The sequence below is a fragment of the Pongo abelii genome, chromosome 14, assembly GCF_028885655.2.
Source record: "Pongo abelii isolate AG06213 chromosome 14, NHGRI_mPonAbe1-v2.0_pri, whole genome shotgun sequence".
Classification (NCBI taxonomy): Eukaryota; Metazoa; Chordata; class Mammalia; order Primates; family Hominidae; genus Pongo; species Pongo abelii.
Genome location: NC_071999.2, coordinates 40,016,378 through 40,041,825, shown reverse-complemented (window position 1 = coordinate 40,041,825; position 25,448 = coordinate 40,016,378). Strand labels below are relative to the sequence as shown.

Sequence of the window (25,448 nt, the reverse complement as noted above, 5' to 3'; positions counted from 1 at the left end):
GTTTTATTGTTTCAGTACAAATACTTCATGGTTAAGACCTCAAAAGTACAGACAACTATAACAAAAATAGACAAATGAGACTATATAAAACTAAAAAGCTTCTACACAGCAAAGGAAACAATCAAAAGAGTGAAGAGACAATTTGTGTTTGAACTGGAGAAAATATCTGCTAACTATTCATCCTACAAGAGACTAATATCCAGCACATACAAGGAACTCAAACAACTCAACAATAAAAAAAAAAATAACCCCATTAAAAAGTGGGCTAATGACGTGAATACACATCTCTCAAAAGAAGACACAGAAATTGTCAACAGGTATATGAAAAAATATTCAACATGACTAAGTGTAAGAGGAATGCAAATCTAAACCACAATGAGGCATCGACTTAACCCAGTTAGAGCGGCTATTATAAGCAGAACAAAAAATAACAGATGCTGGTGAGGATCTAAAGAAAAGGGAACTTCTGCACACTGTAAATTAATACAACCACTATGGAAAAGAGTGTGGAGATGTTTCAAAGAGTTAAAATAGAACTACCATTCAACCCAGCAATCCTGCTACTGAGTATTTATCCAAAGGAAAGGAAATCTGTATATCAAAGTGATACACGCACTCACATGTTTAACACAGCACTATTCACAAAAGCAAAGCTATGAAACCAACCTAAGTTTCCATCAACAGGCAAATGGCTAAAGAAAATTTGGCACATATGCACAACAGAGTACTATTCAGCCATGAAAAAGAAATGAACCCATGTCATTTTCAGAAACACAGATGGAGGAGGAGGTCATGATGTTAAGTGAAATAAGTCAGGAACAGAAAGATACCACACGTTCTCACTCATATGTGGGCACTAAAAAAATTGATCACATGGAGGTAGAGAGTAGAAAGATAGATACAGAGTCTGGGAAGGGTACGAGGGTAGAAGGGGGAATAAACAAAGGTTGGTTAGTAGGTACAAACATATAGTTAGATAGTTGGTAAAAGTTCTGATGTTTAATATCAGTGTAGAGTGACTATAGTTTGCAACAATGTAGGGTACATTTCAAAGTAGCTGGAATAGAAGACTTAAAACGTTACCAAAACGGCTTAGGATTGCCTTGGCAATGCGGGCTCTTTTTTGGTTCTACATGAACTTTAAAGTAGTTTTTTCCAATTCTGTGAAAGAAGTCATTGGCAGCTTGATGGGGATGGCATTGAATCTATAAATTACCCTGGGCACTATGGCCATTTTCACGATATTGATTCTTCCTACCCATGAGCATGGAATGTTCTTCCATTTGTTTGTATCCTCTTTTATTTCATTGAGCAGTGGTTTGTAGTTCTCCTTGAAGAGGTCCTTCACGTCCCTTGTAAGTTGGATTCCTAGGTATTTTATTCTCTTTGAAGCAATTGTAAATGGGAGTTCACTCATGATTTGGCTCTCTGTTTGTCTGTTATTGGTGTATAAGAATGCTTGTGATTTTTGCACATTGATTTTGTATCCTGAGACTTTGCTGAAGTTGCTTATCAGCTTAAGGAGATTTTGGGCTGAGACAATGGGGTTTTCTAGATATACAACCATGTCGTCCGCAAACTGGGACAATTTGACTTCCTCTTTTCCTAATTGAATACCCTTGATTTCCTTCTCCTGCCTAATTGCCCTGGCCAGAACTTCCAACACTATGTTGAATAGGAGTGGTGAGAGAGGGCATCTCTGTCTTGTGCCAGTTTTCAAAGGGAATGCTTCCAGTTTTTGCCCATTCAGTATGATATTGGCTGTGGGATTGTCATAAATAGCTCTTCTTATTTTGAGATATGTCCCATCAATACCTAATTTATTAAGAGTTTTTTAGCATGAAGGTTGTTGAATTTTGTCAAAGGCCTTTTCTGCATCTATTGAGATAATCATGTGGTTTTTGTCTTTGGTTCTGTTTATATGCTGGATTACATTTATTGATTTGCGTATGTTGAACCAGCCTTGCATCCCAGGGATGAAGCCCACTTGATCATGGTGGATAAGCTTTTTGATGTGTTGCTGGATTCAGTTTGCCAGTATTTTATTGAGGATTTTTGCATCAATGTTCATCAGGCATATTGGTCTAAAATTCTCTTTTTTGGTTGTGTCTCTGCCAGGCTTTGGTATCAGGATGATGCTGGCCTCATACAATGAGTTAGGGAGGATTCCCTCTTTTTCTATTGATTGGAATAGTTTCAGAAGGAATGGTACCAGCTCCTCCTTGTACCTCTGGTAGAATTCGGCTGTGATTCCATCTGGTCCTGGACTTTTTTTGGTTGGTAAGCTATTAATTATTGCCTCAATTTCAGAGTCTGTTATTGGTCTATTCAGAGATTCAACTTCTTCCTGGTTTAGTCTTGGGTGAGTGTATGTGTCGAGGAATTCATCCATTTCTTCTAGGTTTTCTGGTTTATTTGCGTAGAGGTGTTTATAGTATTCTCTGATGGTAGATTGTATTTCTGTGGGATCGGTGGTGATATCCCCTTTATTATTTTCTTATTGCATCTATTTGATTCTTCTCTCTTTTCTTCTTTATTAGTCTTGCTAGCAGTCTATCAATTTTGTTGCTCTTTTCAAAAAACCAACTCCTGGATTCATTGATTTTTTTTGAAGGGTTTTTTGTGTCTTGATTTCCTTCAGTTCTGCTCTGATCTTAGTTATTTCTTGCCTTCTGCTAGCTTTTGAATGTGTTTGCTCTTGCTTTTCTAGTTCTTTTAATTGTGATGTTAGGGTGTCAATTTTAGATCTTTCCTGCTTTCTCTTGTGGGCATTTAGTGCTATAAATTTCCCTCTACACATTGCTTTGAATGCATCCCAGAGATTCTGGTATGTTGTGTCTTGGTTCTCGTTGGTTTCAAAGAACATCTTTATTTCTGCCTTCATTTCATTATTTACCCAGTAGTCATTCAGGAGCAGGTTGTTCAGTTTCCATGTAGTTGAGCAGTTTTGAGTGAGTTTCTTAATCCTGAGTTCTAGTTTTATTGCACTGTGGTCTGAGAGACAGTTTGTTATAATTTCTGTTCTTTTACATTTGCTGAGGAGTGCTTTACTTCCAACTATGTGGTCAATTTTGGAATAGGTGTGGTGTGGTGCTGAAAAGAATGTATAGTCTGTTGATTTGTGGTGGAGAGTTCTGTAGATGTCTATTAGGTCCGCTTGGTGCAGAGCTGAGTTCAGTTCCTGGATATCCTTTTTAATTTTCTGTCTCATTGATCTGTCTAACGTTGACAGTGGGGTGTTAAAGTCTCCCATTATTATTGTATGGGAGTATAAATCTCTTTCTAGGTCTCTAAGGACTTGCTTTACGAATCTGGGTGCTCCTGTATTGGGTGCATATATATTTAGGATAGTTAGCTCTTCTTGTTGAATTGATCCCTTTACCATTATGTAATGGCCTTGTCTCTTTTGATCTTTGTTGGTTTAAAGTCTTTTTTATCAGAGACTAGGATTGCAACCCCTGCCTTTTTTTGTTTTCCATTTGCTTGGTAGATCTTCCTCCATCCCTTTATTTTGAGCCTACGTGTGTCTCTGCACGTGAGATGGGTTTCCTGAATACAGCACACTGATGGGTCTTGACTCTTCATCCAATTTGCCAGTCTGTGTCTTTTAATTGGAGCATTTAGCCCATTTACACTTAAGGTTAATATTGTTATGTGTGAATTTGATCCTGTCATTATGATGTTAGCTGGTTCTTTTGCTCGTTAGTTGATGCAGTTTCTTCCTAGCCTTGGTGGTCTTCACAATTTGGCATGTTTTTGCAGTGGCTGGTACCGGTTGTTCCTTTCCATGTTGAGTGCTTCCTTCAGGAGCTCTTTTAGGGCAGGCCTGGTGGTGACAATATCTCTCAGCATTTGCTTGTCTGTAAAGGATTTTATTTCTCCTTCGCTTATAAAGCTTAGTTTGGCTGGATATGAAATTCTGGGTTGAAAATTCTTTTCTTTAAGAATTCTGAATATTGGCCCCCACTCTCTTCTGGCTTGTAGAGTTTCTGCCGAGAGATCAGCTGTTAGTCTGATGGGCTTCCCTTTGTGGGTAACCCGACCCTGAAGGCATCATGCTACCTGACTTCAAACTATACTACAAGGCTACAGTAACCAAAACAGCATGGTACTGGTACCAAAACAGAGATATAGACCAATGGAACAGAACAGAGTCCTCAGAAATAAGGCCGCATATCCACAACTATCTGACCTTTGACAAACCTGAGAAAAACAAGAAATGGGGAAAGGATTCCATATTTAATAAATAGTGCTGGGAAAACTGGCTAGCCATATGTACAGAGCTGAAACTGGATCCCTTCCTTACACATTTCACAAAAATTAATTCAAGATGGATTAAAGACTTAAATGTGAGACCTAAAAAAATAAAAACACTAGAAGAAAACCTAGGCAATACCATTCAGGACATAGGCATGGGCAAGGACTTCATGACTAAACACCAAAAGCAATGGCAACAAAAGCCAAAATTGACAAATGGGATCTAATTAAACTAAAGAGCTTCTGCACAGCAAAAGAAACTACCATCAGAGTGAACAGATTACCTACAGAATGGGAGAAAATTTTTGCAATCTACTCATCTGACAAAGGGCTAATGTCCAGAATCTACAATGAACTCAAACAAATTTACAAGAAAAAAACAAACAACCCCATCAAAAAGTGGGCGAAGGATATGAACAGACACTTCTCAAAAGAAGACATTTTTGCAGCCAAAAGACACATGAAAAAATGCTCATCATCACTGGCCATCAGAGAAATGCAAATCAAAACCACAATGAGATACCATCTCACACCAGTTAGAATGGCGATCATTAAAAAGTTAGGAAATAACAGGTGCTGGAGAGGATGTGGAGAAACAGGAACACTTTTACACTGTTGGTGGGACTGTAAACTAGTTCAACCATGGTGGAAGTCAGTGTGGCGATTCCTCAGGGATCTAGAACTAGAAATACCATTTGACCCAGCCATCCCATTACTGGGTATATACCCAAAGGATTATAAAACATGCTGCTATAAAGACACATGCACACGTATGTTTATTCCAGCACTATGCACAATAGCAAAGACTTGTAACCAAACCAAATGTCCAACAATGATAGTCTGGATTAAGAAAATGTGGCACATATACACCATGGAATACTATGCAGCCATAAAAAATGATGAGTTCATGTCCTTTGTAGGGACATGGATGAAGCTGGAAACCATCATTCTCAGCTAACTATCTCAGGGACAAAAAACCAAACACTGCATGTTCTAACTCATAGGTGGGAAATGGACAATGAGAACACATGGACCCAGGAAGGGGAACATCACACACTGCGGCCTATTGTGGGGTGGGGGGAGGGGGGAGGGATAGCATTAGGAGACATACCTAATGGTAAATGACGAGTTAATGGGTGCAGCACACCAACATGGCACATGTATATATATGTAACTAACCTGCATGTTGTGCACATGCACCCTAAAACTTAAAGTATAATAAAAAAAAAAAGTTACCAAAACGGAAATGATAAATACTCAAGGTGATGGTGATGATCAAATACCCTTACTTGGTCATTACACATTCTATGAATGTAACAAATATTCACATACACCTATAAATTTGGCAAAGTATTTTTAATCAACAAAATACATTTTTAAGAAAAGAAAAAAATACTCTTAAAAACAAGATTCACTTTTTTATACTCCACAAATTGCTGTTAGATTATATAAAAAATCTTCTCCTGTTCTTTGCACATGAGTTGGCATAAAAGGTAAAAAATAAAGTTATGCAAACAAACATTGTTAATATCCTCCAAATTGTTTTCTCAAATGCCTCACACATATTGTCATTCCTGCCATATTTGCCTGTTGCAAAATGGAGATAAGCATTTAAAAAAAAAAGCCTGCCCATCTTGAAAGTCATTAATAAATATTTAGATTGAATTTGTTTGTTTCTACGAAAAACAGTTCAAAAAATAATATATGTATTTTATCAAGATAGCTAAGTAAATCCATTCACAAAAGCTGTCATATAATATTTAATACCTAGATTCAGAGTACCGTTGCCCATTAATAAAGTCATTGCAAAGGAAGTGTCTAAAGGAGATCAACTTCAACAATATTTTCAACACAAATACAGAAAATGCCAAGATAGAATTCAAAAATAATAAATAGCTAGGATTTGTACAAAAATTCGGCTCTAATAGGCAGATGCTCATAACCCTGATGAGATATATAGCCACCAGAAAAATAGGACTCCTGCTATTCCCCCATGAATTGCTGAGGGTGAGACACATGAAACTTCCCTCTAGGCCTTCCAGCAGCAAGCCATCCTACGAAGGATTTATGTATACATATTTCATTCGATGTTTTAAATCATAAAGTCATTGTGTTAAGGCAAACCTTTTAGAGGTATAAAAAGCCCTACTGATGAACTTGGGATGATGAATGCCAGCATCTTTGGTCTGACATTGGATCCTCATTAAAGCTCCACCAAGACTTGCTGGAAGGGATCATACCTGGTCCTATTCACTATGCATAAGATACCAAAGGTACCAAGTCCTGTATCTCATTTCCATCTATAAAAATATTTGGCAGTAAATAAATTTATGTGTCTCATGCCTGACTTCCACATTGATTTCACAGGAATCAATTAGTGCTAAACTTTTTACCCTTTGCTTCCTAACAGTGCTCATCTACTAGAACTCCTTATGTTCTTAAACCTATTTAAGTCTGGTCTTCAACTATATTAATGATGTGCTACCTAGTGTACTTGGCTGAGTTACAAGGGATACATACCAACTGCTATGAGTCAGCTTTACCGCCCCAAAGGTTATATGCCCTCCTCTCCATGGCAAAAATATTTTCTTCTTCCAACTGAGCCTTATTGTGACCTACCCTCCAATTTCAGCTTGGACTTCCTGATAAAGAATATCTAGAAATTACATAATTAAAGGCAGAGGTTTTGCTCATAACCTCTTTGTCAGAGAATATATCAGTCTTCTTTTTCCATCAGATAAGTAAGACCCCACTCAAGTCCCTGACTACTATCCTCAGTAAAGTAATGTCAAAATGATCCTGCAAAGGACTTCCCTGTTTCTAAATGCTGGATCTATTAATAGGCACCCACAGGCCACCAAGGAAGAGATCTTCAATGATATCAATTAAAATAATATGTACGACAGCTGTACTAGGAGAGACAAAAGTTACCTGAATGTTCTGGATATGGAACTAAACAATTTTTTTAATTTTGTATGGTACATGACCCCTACACTCTCTTGAGAAAATAATTTGAAGGTGCCAACTCAGCATCAGGCAACCATTGAAAAGGGAGAATTGTGTTGTTCTAAAAACTACACAGTGCAGAAAGAAACAAGCATCTGTACCCATACTTTAGAAACAGGTAATATTACTATTATAATAATCTACTACTACTACTATTTCTTTAGTATGGGTACCTATACTATAGAAAATGTATCATTCAAGCCATGCAGTATGTCTTGACACTTCCTGTAGAAAAAGTATAAAACCACCACGAATTACGTGAAAATGAATAGTTGCAAAAGGGCCCACATCCCATGAGAAGTAAAATTTTAGGGAACGTTTTGGAACAGGTTAGTAGTGAGTGACCTAACCTACTTTCTAGATAAAATGTAACAAACATGGTGGACTATTTTCTATTATTTCTATGTAGCTTAACAAATGATTTTATTCTAACCAGCAAATGAGGAATATGTGCTTTCTTAGGTAAAAAGATACCATCCATGTGGCTATATGGGACAAAATAGCCACATTTTTATTAGTATACTATCCACACTTTTATTAGTGGTAAACGAAGAAAAAAATTGCCAGACTACAGCAGACCAAAAATTGAGACCAATATTCTTTACCATTTAGTTTTAAATGAAAGTTTCTCTTTAAAGCTTACATCTTTGGATTTTGACTTATTTAATGAATATGTGAGTTTCTGCCTTTTAACAGTTAACAGTATCTCTAGGTTATATAACCTGTTACTTTATATTAACAGTTGTTTTATGGTTCTATTCCCATTCCCTTGTTTTCCATATTTTTGTAACCATTACATTTTTAATTTTTACTTTCTCCAGTAAATCCAAAAGAAGGCACATATACAGTTTTTAATTCAATGAGAAGTTACCAAAAGGAATTAGAAAAACATTCTTTGTTGTTTCCCACACCTGATTTTATATCAGAATATTCTACAATGTCTGGCAAAAATATAGACTTTGGCCATCATCTCTAAATTCTGATAGTATTGTCTCAACGACAGCCTTACGCTATTCTACTATTTCACACAGGATCATTTTGTACCCTACATTTTACCAAAATTTTCTTCTGAATTCCTCCTAGTAGGTTTTGTTTTTTGTTTTCCGTTTTTAAAGACAGAATCTCGCTCTGTTGCCAGGCTGGAGTGCAGTGGTATGATCTTGGCCCACTGCAACCTCCGCCTCCCGGGTTAAACAATTCTCCTGCCTCAACCTTCCCAGTAGCTGAGACTACAGGCACGTGCCACCACACCCCACTAATTTTTATATTTTTAGTAGAGACAGGATTTCACCATGTTGGCCAGGATGCTCTCGATCTCTTGACCTCGTGATCCGCCCGCCTGGGCCTCCCCAAGTTTTATAAGTCGGCTTGCCTCAAGTGTTCAGGATATGAGTTTCCTTCCTGTGCACCGTAATACTTTTTCAGAAGTCCCATGGGAGATTGCATTATTATTCCCAATTACTGACTTTTCCATCTCAATGAAAAGATTATAATTCCTTGCCTACGGCCAAAGACTTACTTTCCACCCCCACTTCCAGGACATATATTTTACAACCAAATCCCCTCATTGAAGTTGGGCTTGGTTGGTCATTCTTCGGCTAGCAGATTGAATATGACATTCATCTCATTTGACCAAAAGCTACAGGAGCAACTGTATTGTTTAACTCAGATTCTTGCTCTTCTTTGTCACAAGAAAAACATATTCCATATCACAGCTAATCTTTCAATCTAGGACCCAGAATGAGAAAACACAGGGAACACAGCACAACCAGTTATGAAAAAACAATTAACTTTTGTTGTTTTATGAGGCTACCAGATTTTGAGGTTGTTTGTTACTACAGCTATAACTAGCAAATGCTGGATAATGTAAGTTCTATGCTGATAGGTTTCTCTGTGCTCATTATTAAACAAGATCTGTTAAACAGGGTATTGGCCAACAAATACTTGGTCATTTGGTATACAGATTACCTATGGCTTTGCTTATTGTCCACTTGCATGACAGCAGACACTCCATCTCTATTCTGAAGCTGAGAGCCAGATTTAAGTACACAGAAACCTTCCCTTTATTTAGCAGGTAGGTAGACTCCAAGACACCTTAAATGAAGTATTCTGTTAAATCCCCTCCCTAATTCACTGACACTGTAAATCCAAGGACTTCAGAAAAACCATGTTCCCAACTATACACTGTTGCTGAAGCTGTCCCTATTTGTAGCACCTTTTATTCATAAATACATGTTCTAGAATGCCCCTGCTAGCATTTTCCACCCTTTGTCCTTATTGCTATATATAAGAATTTGGGTTTGGAAAGACTATCAAGAAATGTGACTAGAGAAGATAAGTAAGCATGACCAAATCAGATGATGACTTTGTTCTGAGGCAACAGGAAACCAGTGAATGACCACTGGTGTGAAATAATCAGATTTGTATTTTAGAAAGATAACTCCTCTAGCCATTGAAAATTACTGGAAAAGGGTTTTTATGGTTTTAGGTCTAACATTTAAGTCTTTAATCCATCTTGAATTGATTTTTGTATAAGGTGTAAGGAAGGGATCCAGTTTCAGCTTTCTACATATGGCTAGCCAGTTTTCCCAGCACCATTTATTAAATAGGGAATCCTTTCCCCATTTCCTGTTTCTGTCAGGTTTGTCAAAGATCAGATACTTGTAGATATGTGGCATTATTTCTGACGGCTCTGTTCTGTTCCATTGATCTATATCTCTGTTTTGGTACCAGTACCATGCTGTTTTGGTTACTGTAGCCTTGTAGTATAGTTTGAAGTCAGGTAGTGTGACGCCTCCAGCTTTAGGCATTACCATTCAGGACATAGGCATGGGCAAGGACTTCATGTCTAAAACACCAAAAGCAATGGCAACAAAAGCCAAAATTGACAAATGGGATCTAATTAAACTAAAGAGCTTCTGCACAGCAAAGGAAACTACCATCAGAGTGAACAGGCAACCTACAAAATGGGAGAAAATTTTCGCAACCTACTCGTCTGACAAAGGGCTAATATCCAGAATCTACAATGAACTCAAACAAATTTACAAGAAAAAAACAAACAACCCCATCAAAAAGTGGGCAAAGGACATGAACAGACACTTCTCAAAAGAAGACATTTATGCAGCCAAAAAACACATGAAAAAATGCTCACCATCACTGGCCATCAGAGAAATGCAAATCAAAACCACAATGAGATACCATCTCACACCAGTTAGAATGGCAATCATTAAAAAGTCAGGAAACAACAGGTGCTGGAGAGGATGTGGAGAAATAGGAACGCTTTTACACTGTTGGTGGGACTGTAAACTAGTTCAACCCTTGTGGAAGTCAGTGTGGCGATTCCTCAGGGATCTAGAACTAGAAATTCCATTCGACCCAGCCATCCCATTACTGGGTATATACCCAAAGGACTATAAATCATGCTGCTATAAAGACATATGCACACGTATGTTTATTGCGGCATTATTCACAATAGCAAAGACTTGGAACCAACCCAAATGTCCAACAATGATAGACTGGATTAAGAAAATGTGGCACATATACACCATGGAATACTATGCAGCCATAAAAAATGATGAGTTCATGTCCTTTGTAGGGACATGGATGAAATTGGAAATCATCATTCTCAGTAAACTATCGCAAGAACAAAAAACCAAACACCGCATATTCTCACTCATAGGTGGGAATTGAACAATGAGAACACACGGACACAGGAAGGGGAACATCACACTTCGGGGACTGTTGTGGGGTGGGGGGAGGGAGGAGGGATATCATTGGGAGATATACCTAATGCTAGATGACGAGTTGGTGGGTGCAGCGCACCAGCATGGCACATGTATACATATGTAACTTACCTGCACATTGCGCACATGTACCATAAAACCTAAAGTATAATAATAATAATAATAAAAGAAAAAAAATTACTGGAAAAGGGCAACAGCAATTACTGGATATATACTAGCTGAAGTAATTAATAATGGGAACCAAGACTAAGGCAGTAGCAATATGGATGGAGGGGAAAGGGTAGCTTTGTGAGGTATTTAAGGAATAATAGCAATAGTTTATCATGATAGATTGTATGTGGGAAATATAGGAACAGCTAATATTTTAATTATTCAAAGGGAGGAAAGTAACTGATGAGTTCTCTTGGGGTTCTAATTTAAGAGACTGCCTGGAGACAATGTTCCTCAGTAACATTAGAAAATCAAAAGTAATAGAAATTGGGTAGATGAGAAGTTTATGAATTTTTATTTGAGTCATGTTAAGTTTGAGATACTTTCCACATGGAAATATTCCATCAATGGTTTATGTGTATAAGCCTAAATTGAAGGTAAGCTAGAGATAAAGCACTGGAAGTTACCAGCCTAGGTAACAAGATTGTGGACCTAAAAATTTGAGTAGAATTAGAAATAAAAACCAATAAAATTATAATACTAAGTTAACTAGAATCTCTTTAGTATGCTTTACTAAATCTTTTCTTGAAAATTTCATTCATTACATGTTATGGTCATCACATCTCACCCCTGGATGGAAAAAGAAGAGGGTTTAAACACTTGTGACAATCAGTATTATAGCTACATTCTGTTAAAAGTATTCTGGGTTTCTGAGGATGAATTATGGCATGTGGCAATATTCTTTATAAAGGCAAATAATATTTACTTTAGTTTTGGACTGATGCCATTATACCTGCACGGCTGTCATAAAATCAAAATAAATGAAGGAAGGTAATGTAAGACAGTTAAAAGAAATGAAATCTATGGCATGAGTAAAATAACAATACTCCTGTTAGAAGATAGTAAGATTGAAAAATTAAAGACAACAGAATGTGGAAATGCAAACTAGAAGAAAATTAAGGCAACACATTCAGTGAAGATGTGTCCATGGTCGCCAGAATTTCTGCAAGGAATAATTTGTAGTTAATTTTATTGCCAAAAAGGTGCCTTTTTTCCACAGCAAGAGAGAGGGAGTGAAGGGTCAATGATAAAAGCAGAAACCTTTTAACAAGACAAAGAAAAATTTACAGAGAAAAATTAAGTGTTGAAAACTAAACAACACAAAGCAGTATAGCATTAAAAGTGGCTGTTGCTAAATTTAAAAAGAAGAAAAAGCTATTTGAAAATTATATGTAATGTTTCCTGATGTCTCAGACAGAATAATGTATTTTACTTTTTACTACTTACAAGTTAATTTGCATAGTGAATTCAATATATATTTCATTTTACTCTGCTTAAATCTCACTAACCAAATTACTTCATTTTTCTCCTCTGAAAGTAGTAGTGCAAGTACATCAAATGTATTTTTTTGTGTCTATTTATCACTTCAAAATGTTTTCAGTACCAATTTAGCAATTTTTTAAAGGCAAACAAAGAGATATGAATCTTAAGACATATCAGTGGTATATTCTTTCTGAAAAACCTAAGCAAATATAACTGTATAAACTATAGCCTAATACAAATATTTTAAATGCTTTTGGAAACTAAATTAATAATTATATTCTATATATAAGAACCACCACCTCCATAAGAGAAGCAATTATTATAAACAGGTACTAATTTTAATTCTTTTCCCTATTAAAAACAATCACATATTATTTTGAAGTCAGATTAAGTTGGATTAAGAGTATGTAATAAAATTTTAACACTGTATATAATAGACATTTTTTCTGAATTAAAAATCAGGAAACATGGTCAGATAAAGGATTTTCATGTCACTTCTAAGTGTATGAGGAAATCTGGCTAAGGCAGTTAGACGCTGAAATATTTAAATTTTCCAGGTAATTCTGTTGCTTTACGTATTACAATAGTGCTAATCAGAATATTAGAATGAAATATTTAATTATTAAGGGGCTGCTTAATTATTAAAGTGGCTGTAAAATTCAAGTTAATTACTGGAATAACTTTGATTAATTAGCAAGATAATATTAAAAAATAAATTGTGATTTAAGTTCACTGAACAAACTAATGAGTCATAAATATTCACATTACAAGAGGACTGTTCATATGATAGGACTGTTGACATAAATGCTTTATGGGATTCTCTAAACACTTTTATATCTTACATTCCATCCTTCTAGCAAACAAACTGTATTTATTGTAATTTTAAAAAATGCTTTTCCTAGAAAAATATTCATATACTTAAGATTATTTATTTAAATTATCACTTGAAATTTCTACTTTATAAAAATGATCATAGTTTATAATAACATTAAAACTAAGTTTTAATAATTAAAAAGTTGCATCTAACCAATAGACTAGTACTCATGGAAAGTAAAAAGAAAACTCATAAAATGCCAGACGCTACGTACAGACGCTATGACAGATACTTTACATGTCTTATTTTAATTCATATTACAATCAGATAAAGTTGGCACTTATTAAAATCATTCCACAGCTGGCAAAAGTGATTCTCAGAGTAGTCCGCAGTGGTTTCAGGGCTCTAGAGTCAGGCTTTCAGGATTAGAACCCTGGTTCTGCCACTTATGTCTCTGTGATCTTGAACAAGTTATTCAATTTTTCTCTGCTTCATCAGCAAATAATTACATTAAAATACACGACTGACAAAATTCAAATATACAGAGATAAAAAACAAAACAGTCGCTATCAGGGAAAAGGGACGCAGGGCTTGGGAGTGGGGAGATGTAGGTTAGAGGAAATAAAGTACCAGATATGTAGGTTGAACAAGTACATCTAATGTACAACATGAGGACTGTAGGTAACAGAATTATATTTTGTATGTGATTCATAATTAGTATGTTTTAGCCGCTTCCCTCTCCCCAAAAAATAGGTAACTATGTGAGATGACAGACACGTTGATTTGCTTCAGCATAGTAACCTTTTTACTATCTATATGTATCCCATAACATCATGTTGTTACCTTAAACATACGCAATAAAATTTATTTTTTAAAAATAAGTGACTAGCACATAGTACGTATTCAATAAATGCCATGTACCACTACTACACACCCATGAATATCCCATCACCTAACATCAGACAGTATAAAACAGGACAGGGATTTGAGCCCAAATTTGTCTTCCACCAAAAGAACACTTATGCAATATATTACATTGGTCTCTAATGAAACTATTCTCTTGGTGTATTTTTAATTGTTTGATATACAAAACTCAATTTATACCTTGTTCCAGAAAACATAAATTTTTTTCAAAGCAAAACTGTCTTAGGTCATACAATGAGGAAGGTTTTATTTTGTATCACCTACATAATTACCCATGTTCTTAAAAACATAGCTCAATGTAAGAATAATATGTACTCAATAAGATGTATGTACTCAATAACATGTACTCAATAAGAATATGTACTCAGTCTACACAATCATCCAATTCAAAGGAAAATAAAGTTTCTATTTAATTTCTTGAGTCATTCTAGACACAAAATACAAAAGCTATATTACTTCAGAGTTTGAGTTATGCTCAAAAAATTAATCACATACACAAAGTAGCACTAGTAATAAATACTAAATTCAAGATTTGAACACAAGTTTGTCTGACTTGAAAGTCCATACATATAATAACTATAATAAGTGGCCTTCATAATTTAAAAAGTCACAAAAATTATCCAGCAAAAATAAATCCATCTTTGACAACTCTAGAAAATGAAATTATTCCTTCAATAATTTGGGGGTGGTTTTTTGATACAGAGTCTTGCTCTGTTACCCAGGCTGAAGAGCAGTGGTGTGATCACAGCTGATGGCAACCTCCACCTCCTGGGCTCAAGTGATTCTCCTACCTCAGCCTCCCCAGTAGCAGGGGCTACAGGCACATGCCACCATGCCCATCTAACTTTTTCTATTTTTTTGTAGAAATGAGGTTTTGTCATGTTGTCCAGGCTGGTCTTGAAATTCCGGACTCAAGCAATCTACCAGTCTCAGCCTCCCAAAGTGCTGGGATTACAGGCGTGACCCACCACCCCCAGCCAATAATTTTTTTTTTATTCTAAATCCCCTATATAAAGTAAAAACTCATCAAAGTTGATAAAACAAAGTAGTAGTGCCAACAGAGGTAAGGCTTAAGAAACAATGAAAAGTTTCATTAAAAGGTACTACTTAGTAGAGAAAAGTATGTGGAAGAGAAAATGCTTCAGCTTGAAACACAGAGGGCAGAGAAGTAACTTATATTTGAGCCTAGCTCCATTTCTCAAAAAAGTAATTAAAAATTAGACAGTATTGCAACTTTCACTCATCTATTTACTATGCAATCAGACTTCCAAAAAAGGAGTATACTAAATTTTCTCTGTAAGATTTAAAAACTTCAAATTGATTATCCTTAATCTAGAACAATTTATTATTGACTAAATAAGATGATAAATCCTATTTCAAGGTCCCAATCATCGATATGAACGGATGATATAGCCATAAAACATAAAATTCTATAACTCCTGCATAGCCATGAATCTGTATTTTTCAAATAGAGGGAGAAATCCCACTTAACAGCTTGCAAAATCACAGACTATTTCACTGATGCACATACTTTTCTATAATGGTTCCCTATAAAACATTAAATAACAAAAGACTGTATTACTGGTCCACACAATTGTCTGTACCAAAGAGCAAATCTCAGATATTTAGGATACTGAAATAATTAATGAAAAAGTAATAGATAAGAATTCAAAATAGTACATAACTAAATCACAGGGTAGCCTGGAATTGAGTACGTATTACATTTAAAGAGCAGAGTGGTATCTTTCTTGTAATGTTTTCTATTGGCTAAACTATAAACAGGGCCAGGCATAGTGGCTCTCGCCTGTAATCCCAGCACTTTGAGAGGCCAAGGCAGGTGAATCACTTGAGGTCAGGGGTTCAAGACCAGCCTGGCCAACATGGTGGAACCCTGTGTCTACTAAAAATAAAAAAATTAGCTGGGCATGGTGGCAGCTGCCTGTAATCCCAGCTGCTTGGGAGGCTGAGGCAAGGGAATTGCTTGAATCTGGGAAGCAGAGGTTGCAGTGAGCCAAGAGATCACACCACTGCACTCCAGCCTGGGCAACAGAGTAAGACTCCATCTCAAATAAATAAATAAATAAACAAACAAACAAACAAAGGACATAATAGACATCACTGAAAAGGTTGGAATTAGTTAATATAGGGAAATATTAGGATGAATGATTTAAAGAACTAAAACCAAAATGAAAATAGGTATGCTGACTCCTCACACTATCTTTTATCTCCACAATGAAATAAATACAATTTTAAATACCAAGATATAATATAAATATTAAATGAGTTTTGAAGAAAAACAGTAAAAAGTAACCATGTGTCTTGGATGAATAAACCAAATAACCTATTACATATGGTTTTAGCAGTAAGATTTGATAATATATGTATTTCATATTATTTCATAAGAAATATTTAAATTATACACGGATTTTTCTAGTGGCTACTTCATCTCCCACTTCTTTTCACAGTACTGACTAGATTTTAAATACTGATCATAATGTGTCCTAGTTCACTGAGATGATAAATAGCAAAACGTTTTGAATTTAAATAAAGGACTGAAATTTAAAGTTTGATTTTGCCACTAAGCTGAGCTGCCTTCCAATTAGATTATTTAAGATATCACAAGCAAAATAGTATCACAGCAAGACATAACCTCAGGATTCCTTTTCACTTCAAAGCTTTTTACTTTCAAAACTCCAACCTTTACACTATATTGATATAAAAGAAGGCAAGACCCACAGACAGGAGGTGAATGTTATAAATGTACAAATCTCATATCTATATTTAGATTTATACTTTACATAAAGATGTTCCCAACACAGAAATAATATAATTAGAAATACTAAAATGGAATTTCATTAATAGCTAATTTAGATAATAATTATGAGAAAAAGCATTTCATTGTACCTTAAATTTTTCCCATATCTTCATTCACTAGATTCGCCATCAATTCAAAATTAGATAACCCATTAAGGAGCTCATGTATATGTATATATATACACTAATGAAGCACTACTGTTACTTTTGGAATAAAAATTAATGCTTATCTATATAACTTGCCCATTAAAATCCCCAAGCATGGCAATGTGTATAGTCAAAATAGCTGCTACAATTCATTTTTAAATTCTTGTATGTATAATTCTAAGATATAACATTAAATTAAGAGTCTGGCACATAAGGTTTTTTTTAATAAAAGAGAAACTATAAAAATGCACATGAAATCACACTCATTAGAAGAGATTTAATTTTTACATAAACATGGATTTGCCTGGTTAGATTGAGTCCTCAAACATAAACTATATATAAATAAGGGCTGATGTCAATTAATATTATGCTAGACTTATGCCATGACAAAAGCATTATAAAATAATACCATTCTTTAAGATATAAATTATGTAACTGCTAATAAATATTATTCTTCTGAATAACTTTACCCTAGTAATTTTCTTCAACCTGACAGGGTTTCATGGTCAATTCACACCATGAGTATATGCAAATGATAAGGTCAGGATTAATATTTTTCCCTCAACTACATATTATAATCATTATACTATCTTTGGTAAGAATTTTCTATTTATTATCAAGAAAGGCATTCCTTTATGATATAACAACCTAAATGTCAGGGTTTTATTTATTGTATAAATATCTATCTCCATTAGTTCTAAAAAAATTTTTATTAGCACTTTAAGGGCAGAACCCAAATACTGTAATACATTTACACAGCACTGAGTACACCATGCATAGTCCTTAAGTGTGTATAAAATACCAGCAATTGTACATGCAAAGAAAACTTACCAGACAGTTGTTTCCACTTGACTGTCATTGAGCTGCCGATTATCCAATTGGGCAAAAAGTGGAAAAAGCACTTGAATCCCTCCAATTGAATGAATTGCACTATGAATTGAATGTGTTACTATCGCTTTCACATCCTATGTCCAAAAACAAAAATGTTTATTAAACTTCTATAGAATGATTTTCATCACTATTTCCTTGTTCCAAATACCTTTATAATAGAATTAAATAACATACTTGGACATTTTTAAGCCTTTGATTATAATTTTTATACACATATAAGACAAAAAAGTGAATACCTTTGCTAATCACTTTTAAATTTCAAATCTTAGGTTGAGACATTTTCACACTAAAAATATGAAGTTAAAATCAAACGTTATTTTAAAATCAGAAATACTATTGATGGATTTAAAGACAAGTAATTTTAATGTTAGAGAATATTAGTAATACATTCTTAAAGCAAAGTATGTTTTTATATCTAACAACTAACTTATTAAGTTAATTGATTTAATTTCAAAGGCTATATAATATATAAGATAATAGATATGACAGATTTCCTACTAAGGAGACAAGGCCAGGGTAGAGTATACTGCTACAGAAAAGAGAGATATTCTTTAAAGTTTCACTTAAAAGAATCTGCAAAAGCCAAAAAAGAAACAAAAAATCATAGATTTATAGATGAGCAATGTTTGATATATAAAATAAAGATACTGTCAAATTCTGACAAGAACATGAAAACAAAGCCACGATTCACCCACCTGAAGCATTAGAGCATGTGGGGAATGCACAAAAATTGATGCATTCTCTTTTGGTGATGATTCCAGGCAGAGCTGAGCATCAGTGGCCTTAGCATTATATGTAAAGGCAATGCTACTTGCAAGTTTCCCATCATATAAAACCTGTTTATGATGTTCTGCCAAATGAATATCACTCTCAGATTTAAACTTGAAGGTACTCTGAAAACATAAAACTAAGGTAAACATTCTTTTTAAAAGCAACAATTAAACTCAAAAGTTTTAAAGCAGAGAAACATTTACAATAATAAACTACTTGTGTACCTTTCATGTGTCAGGGACTATTCAGTGGTATTACTTACTTTGTTATTGTCACTTCAATTCAATGAGAGTTAAGTTTTATTATGCCAACAAAGATGCTCAGATCTTCATTTTCTAATTTAAAGTTTTTGATTACTGGCAAAATCATTTCATTAGAAAAAATATCAAACCTGATATTACATATAAATAGGATTTTACTTGACTACATCATAGCTTAAGTTGAATTTTTCTTGTTAACACTTTAAAAAGTATTTGTGTAAATAAACAGTGCCTGGCACATGAATTACTTATAGAGAAAAATGACTATCATTTGAGGCTATAAAAAGTTAACATGTAAAAATATTCACATCTTTATTAAAAAGCAAATCAACCTAAGAAATACCAATGCTACTCAATAATAATATCACAATATACATACAAAACTCAGAAGAGAAGTTCATTAAAACATGTTATTACTTTTTATGAAACACAAGAACTAAACATATGCCATCTATAACAAGAAAGGTACTGTTAGATGTGGTTAAAATTGCTCTGCAGATATGAATCTAATAATGATAAATAATATTTAACCTTTGCAATAATCACATATCAGTATTACTATTAATTTCAACTTACAACTATGAAAACTGAATGTTACAGAAATTAAGATGTAGAAGGGGTCAACACGTAATTCTAAGTCTTCTGATTTATAGTCCATATTCAATGTATCGATAGTGAAATAATCTTAAAATCCTGACTCTGCCACTAATTATCTTTTTCATGCTGAGGAAATCATTAGGCTGATGTGGCTCCAATTTTCTTACTCTAATGTTATAAGGTTAAATCAAATGTCCCAAACTCAAGTTCTTACGGGAGGCACACAGATATGCATATAAGTGAATTGGGCCAGATGGGGACTTCCTCAAACTAGAGAAGGTTTGTCCTTTCTAAAAGTGGCCCCTACTCCTCAGCTCAAGCCAACTGTTCAATGTTGCTAGTTCTTCCATATTTTTCAAGAGAAACATGAAATCTGAATTTTTATCTAAAATCACTATATTTTAAAATTTAATTCAAACATTTTAACACTGTCCAGACCAAACATGTCAGTTTTTACTTCTGGACTAGTGTGTAGAGACTATCTAAAACAAAACTGGATGCAAACCATTAGTTATTAGGCATGTGCCAAGACAAGAGCAACATGAATGATTAAAAATTTGTGTATGCTGTAGTCTGAAGTATTTCATTGATAATACTTTTTTTTGAATGAGGAGGGTAGTGTTATCACTAGAATGCTTAAGAACTCAGCATACCTGCATTCAAAAAAACAGTGACTGAATTAAAACACACAGATAAGTTGTTAAACACTGAAATCAGCTTTCCGTGTCTGCATTTTACCACTGCTGAAACATTTGTACATCCCATTGTCTAGAACGAAACTCTTGCTTTCATTTTGTTCATACTGCTTATACTGGAATTAACAAGTTTTAATATATTCTCTTGAAAGATTTAAAATCATTTTGTGGAAATGTAAGATATCTAATAAAACCTATTTTTATTTGGAAAAACACTGGTCTTAGTTTTTCTGAGTCCATGATACATACCATACCCTATTTTGGTTTGTAGGAGGAAAACAAGTTTATGTAATAAATCTAAAACTTTTAGGTTTAAAAAAGTGTATAATGTAATTTAAATATAAACATAGAATCCATTAAATGAAGGTAATTTTCTTATCTTTCCTTATTTGTAGTATTAGGTTATTTCTATGTCTTTAAATTTATATATAAAGGCGGACATGCACAATGCTTACACCTGTAATCTTAGCACTTTGAGAGGCCAAGGTGGGAGGATCACTTGAGGCCAGGAGTTGAGATCAGCCTGGACAACACAGAGAGAGACCCCATCTCTACCAAAAAATTAAAAATTAGCCGAGTGTGGTGTCTGTCACACACCTGTAGTCCCAGCTCTTCAGGAAGCTGAGGTGGAAGGATCACCAAGTCCAGGATTTTGAGACCACAATGAGCCATGATCATGCCACTGCACTCCACCCTGGGTGACACAGTGAGACCCTGACTCTTAAAAAAAATTTTTTAAAGAAAAAATTTTACATAAAAGTATAAGCCTTTATATAAATATCAATATTTACTGTATTATTTCTTTCAGAAGGATTTTCAGAGGAAGAATTGTTATATAAAACTGTATGACTAGGACATGGATGAGAATGAGGAGTGATTGCAAATAGGCAGGTAGGATCCTTCTGGGGTGATAGAAATGTTATAAAATTAAATTGTTGTGATGTCTGCACAACTTTGTAAGTTTATAAAAAAAATTGACGTGTACACTTAACATTAATGATTTGTATGGCATGTAAATTACACTTCAGTAAAACTGTTATAATTATTTTAAAAGAAGAAAAGAAGGTATGAATATATTTTGTACTAATTACACTCAAATGAGTAGAGTATGATGCATGCTTTTCAATATGGACCACTTCAGCATAACAAAGAAGGTGGATGGAAGCAAAGTTGTACTGAGCTAAGGAAACAACTCCAAGTGGTAACTGAATCCACAGAAACAAATGAAGAGATTCATAAATGATAAATCAGAAGATCAATATAACAAAATCTACAAACATATACTGTATCTCCTTTCTTCTCTCAGCTTCTTTAAAAGACACAATTATATGAAGTAATAATTATGTCATGTTGGGTTCGTAACATATACAGATATTATATGTATAACAATAATATCATAAAAAACAGAGAAAACAAATAGAGCTCTATAGAAGTAACATTTATATAACTCACTAGGATAAAATTAATATAAATCTGAGGCTGATTCCAGTGAGTTAAGATGTATATGGTAAGCTCTACTGCAATCACTAAAGAAATTTTTTTTTTTAATTTAAAAGACAGAATTTATGCCATTATATTTACACTATAAGAAATGCTAAATGAGGTTCTTCACATTGAAGGGAAATGACCCTGATGACAACATGGATCTACAGGAAAAAATGAAAGCATCAGAAATCATACATATGTGAGTAAATATAAAATACTAAATACTGATGGATAGATGAATATATGGATAGGTACTACACAAACACATAGGAATATATAATCCTTAATATCTTAAGGACACATGATATAGGACTCATCAAAACAAAAATTACATTGTATTGTTGGGTTTGTAATGGACACGGATATAAAACATATGACAATATTAAGAATAGGAAAAGTAGAGATATATTGTTAAAAGGTTCTAGTATTTTACTTGAAGTAGTTCGATATTAACTCTAGACTATTATAGGTTAAAGTTAAGTTGTATATTGTAATCACTACAGCAACCACTAAAAATAGAACAAAGAAATATAGCAAAAAAGCCAAGAGATGAATTACAATGTAACACTAAAAAAATTAACACTACAGGAGCCGGGTGCAGTGGCTCATGCCTGTAGTCACAGCACTTTGGGAAGCCAAGGCAGGAGGATCACCTGAGGTCAAGAGTTCGAGACCAGCCTGGCCAACACGGTGAAACCCCCCTCTCTACCAAAAATACAAAAATTAGCTGGATGTGGTGACACGTGCCTGTAATCCCAGCTACTTGGGAGGCTGAGTAGGAAAATCACTTGAACCCAGGAGATGGAAATTGCAGTGAGCAGAGATCGTGCCACTGCACTCCAGCCTGGGTGACAGAGCAAGACTCCATCTAAAAAAAAACAACAACAAAAAAAATTAACACTACAAAACGCAGGAAGAGAGGAACTGTGGAATAAAACAGATCAGACAACTATAAATGGCAAGCTTAACTATAAAGAAATGTTTTTAAGTGAAAAAAATTATTTAAAAATTGAAAATGCTATATAAGAAAATAGGCACATAATCCAAAGAAAGCAGGAAAGAATAAATAAATAAATAAAAAGAACATGAGACACATAGCTAACAAAAAATAAAATGACAGATAGAAACCTAACTATCAATAATCACATTAAAGATGAACGAAATAACCAATCAAATCAAAAGGCAGAGATTGTCAGACTGGATAATAAAATAAGATTCAATAACATACTGTTTATAGAATATTCAAAGATAAAAACATATTTAAAGTAAATAAAATGGGAAAAATCAAGAAACCACAAGAAAGCTGGAATGGCTGTGCTAATATCAGACAAAATAGACTTTAAAACAAGATATATTACTAGATATTAAAAAGACATTGGATAATGATAAAAGGGCCAATTATCAGGAGGATATAGCAATTGTAAACATATGTGCACCCAACAACAGAGAGTCAAAATACATGAAGAAATGTCTGCAGAAATGAAGGGAGAAACAGACAAGTTAAAAATAATGGTTGGGCACTTCAATACTCAACTTTCCATTCATAAGATCAAGAAGGAAACTGAAGATTTGAACAAAAACCAAACAGAACTAACAGACATCTCTAGAACACACCATCCTAAAACAGCTTAATACACATTCTTCTAAAGTACACATAGCTGGACTCAGTGGCTCATGCCTGTAATCACAACACTTTGGAAGGCTGAGGTAGGAGGATCACCTGAGGCCAGGAGTTCAAAACTAGCTTGAGCAACATAGCAAGACCCTGTCTCCATAAAAAACTGAAAAATTAGTCAGGCACAGTGGCTTGTGCCTATAGTCCCAGCTACCCAGGAACTGAGGCAGGAGGATAGCTTGAGCCCAGGAATCTAAGGCTCCAGTGTGCTAGGACTGTACCATTGCACTCCAGCTTAGGTGACAGAAGGAGAGACCCTGTTTCCAAAAACGAAAATGTACACACGAAACAGTCTCCTGAATAGACCAAACTCAGGTCATAAAACAAACCTGAATAAATTTATGAAGACAGATATAATACAAAGTATATTATCTGTCCAAACTGGAATGTTAGAAATCAATAATATAAAGGAATTTGATGAATTCACAAATATGTGGAAATAAACACATTTCTAAATAACCAATGTGTCAAAGAAGAAATAATCAAAAGGGAAATTACAAAATATTTTTAGATGAATAAAGGCACAAATACCAAAATATAAGCAGTTAAGGCACTTAGAAATTTATACCTGTAAATGTTTGTATTTAAAAAGAGGACTTCAAATCAACAACTAAACCTCCCATCTTATGTCCCTGGAAGCAAACAAGCAAACTAAACATAAAACAAGCAGAAAGAAAAAAATAAAAAGAATTATAGAAGAACTTAATGAAATAGAGAATAAGAAAACTGTGAAAACACAATGAAACCAAAAGCCAGTTCTTTGAAAAGATCAACACTATTAACAAGCCTGTACCTAGACTGAATAACATATTAATATTATTATCTCAACAGATACACAAAACATATTTGATAGAATCTAACACTTTTTATTATAGAAAGCATTGAACAAACTAGGAGTAGAATGGAACTTCTATCTACTAAAAAAAGCATCTATAAAAAATCTACAGCCAACAACATAGTGCAATTTGTTGCAGGATGTCAGAGCATAAGAAGGGTAGGAAGGGCAGGTAGGAGAGCTGCCCATTTCATGATGTCAGAATTCTAAAAATGTGATAGGGCATCTACCTGAAACAACAAGGAAGAGGCAAGTGGGTTGTGCCTTGACATAAAGTTTCTGAGTATGTGCAAGGTAAGGAAGGTTAGGTACACTAAGGGCTTCTCTGTCAGAGCCTGAAAAGGATGAGAAGGCATCTGCCTGAGAGGAGAGGGCAAACCTTGGGAGGCAGCTGCATCTAAAGCGGAGGTTGAAAATCATTCACTTGTGTGTGGCTTGGCATGTCGGAGCCTGGGCAGGCAGAGGAGGGCATCCTCACAGGGCGGGTGCCTGGCTCAGGTTGTTGTAGCCTGAGAAAGATGAGAGAATATGCACAAAGGGGAGCAACCAGGCAAGGGACGGCACAACACCAGCAGGGCAGGGAGCACATTGCCTAAAATGTGCTTCCTAGTAAGCTAGGAAGGGGTGTCAAGAGTTCTAGAGAGAGGGTAGCATCTGAATAAGAGGGTTGCCCAGCGGCGGCTGGGGCTCCAGAAGGATGGGGAAGGAAACAGCTCAACAGCCTAGCTCAGTGTTTTGTGCTAGAACTGAAGAAGGGTTAAGAGGACATCCATGATGGAAGGCAGCCAGAAAAGAAGCCAACACCTGCCTCAGGTGAAGAGGGCATCCATATGGAAAATGAAGGAAAGACTGAGAAGCTGTTTGATGCATTATAATGTAAATGCAGTAAACTGGATCTTTTTACTAAAAAAGACATTATACAACAATTAGCAAAAATTTAGTGGGGCCTGAGAATTAAATGGTAGTAACACATTGATGCTAACCTCTTGATTTTATGTTACACAATAATTATGTGAAAGAATGTTCTTGTTTGTAGGAACATAACATTCAGGAATGATGGA

At 34.8% G+C, this 25,448-nt stretch overlaps 1 protein-coding gene across 6 annotated transcripts in view; it reads right to left on the bottom strand.

Annotated features, from left to right (window-relative positions):
- The window catches only part of NBEA (neurobeachin), a 747,382-nt gene that overhangs the window by 591,225 nt on the left and 130,709 nt on the right, over window positions 1–25,448 (bottom strand). For 5 of the 6 annotated variants that reach the window (XM_054528904.2, XM_054528905.2, XM_054528908.2 and 2 more), the window contains exons 9-10: window positions 18,765–18,962; window positions 18,010–18,143 (exon numbers count right to left, since the gene is read on the bottom strand). In XM_054528904.2, coding sequence (XP_054384879.2) covers window positions 18,010–18,143; window positions 18,765–18,962 — 332 coding nt within the window. Of the gene's footprint in view, window positions 1–18,009; window positions 18,144–18,764; window positions 18,963–25,448 lie in introns of those variants that run through there. The other variant, XM_054528909.2, reaches the window with a different exon arrangement.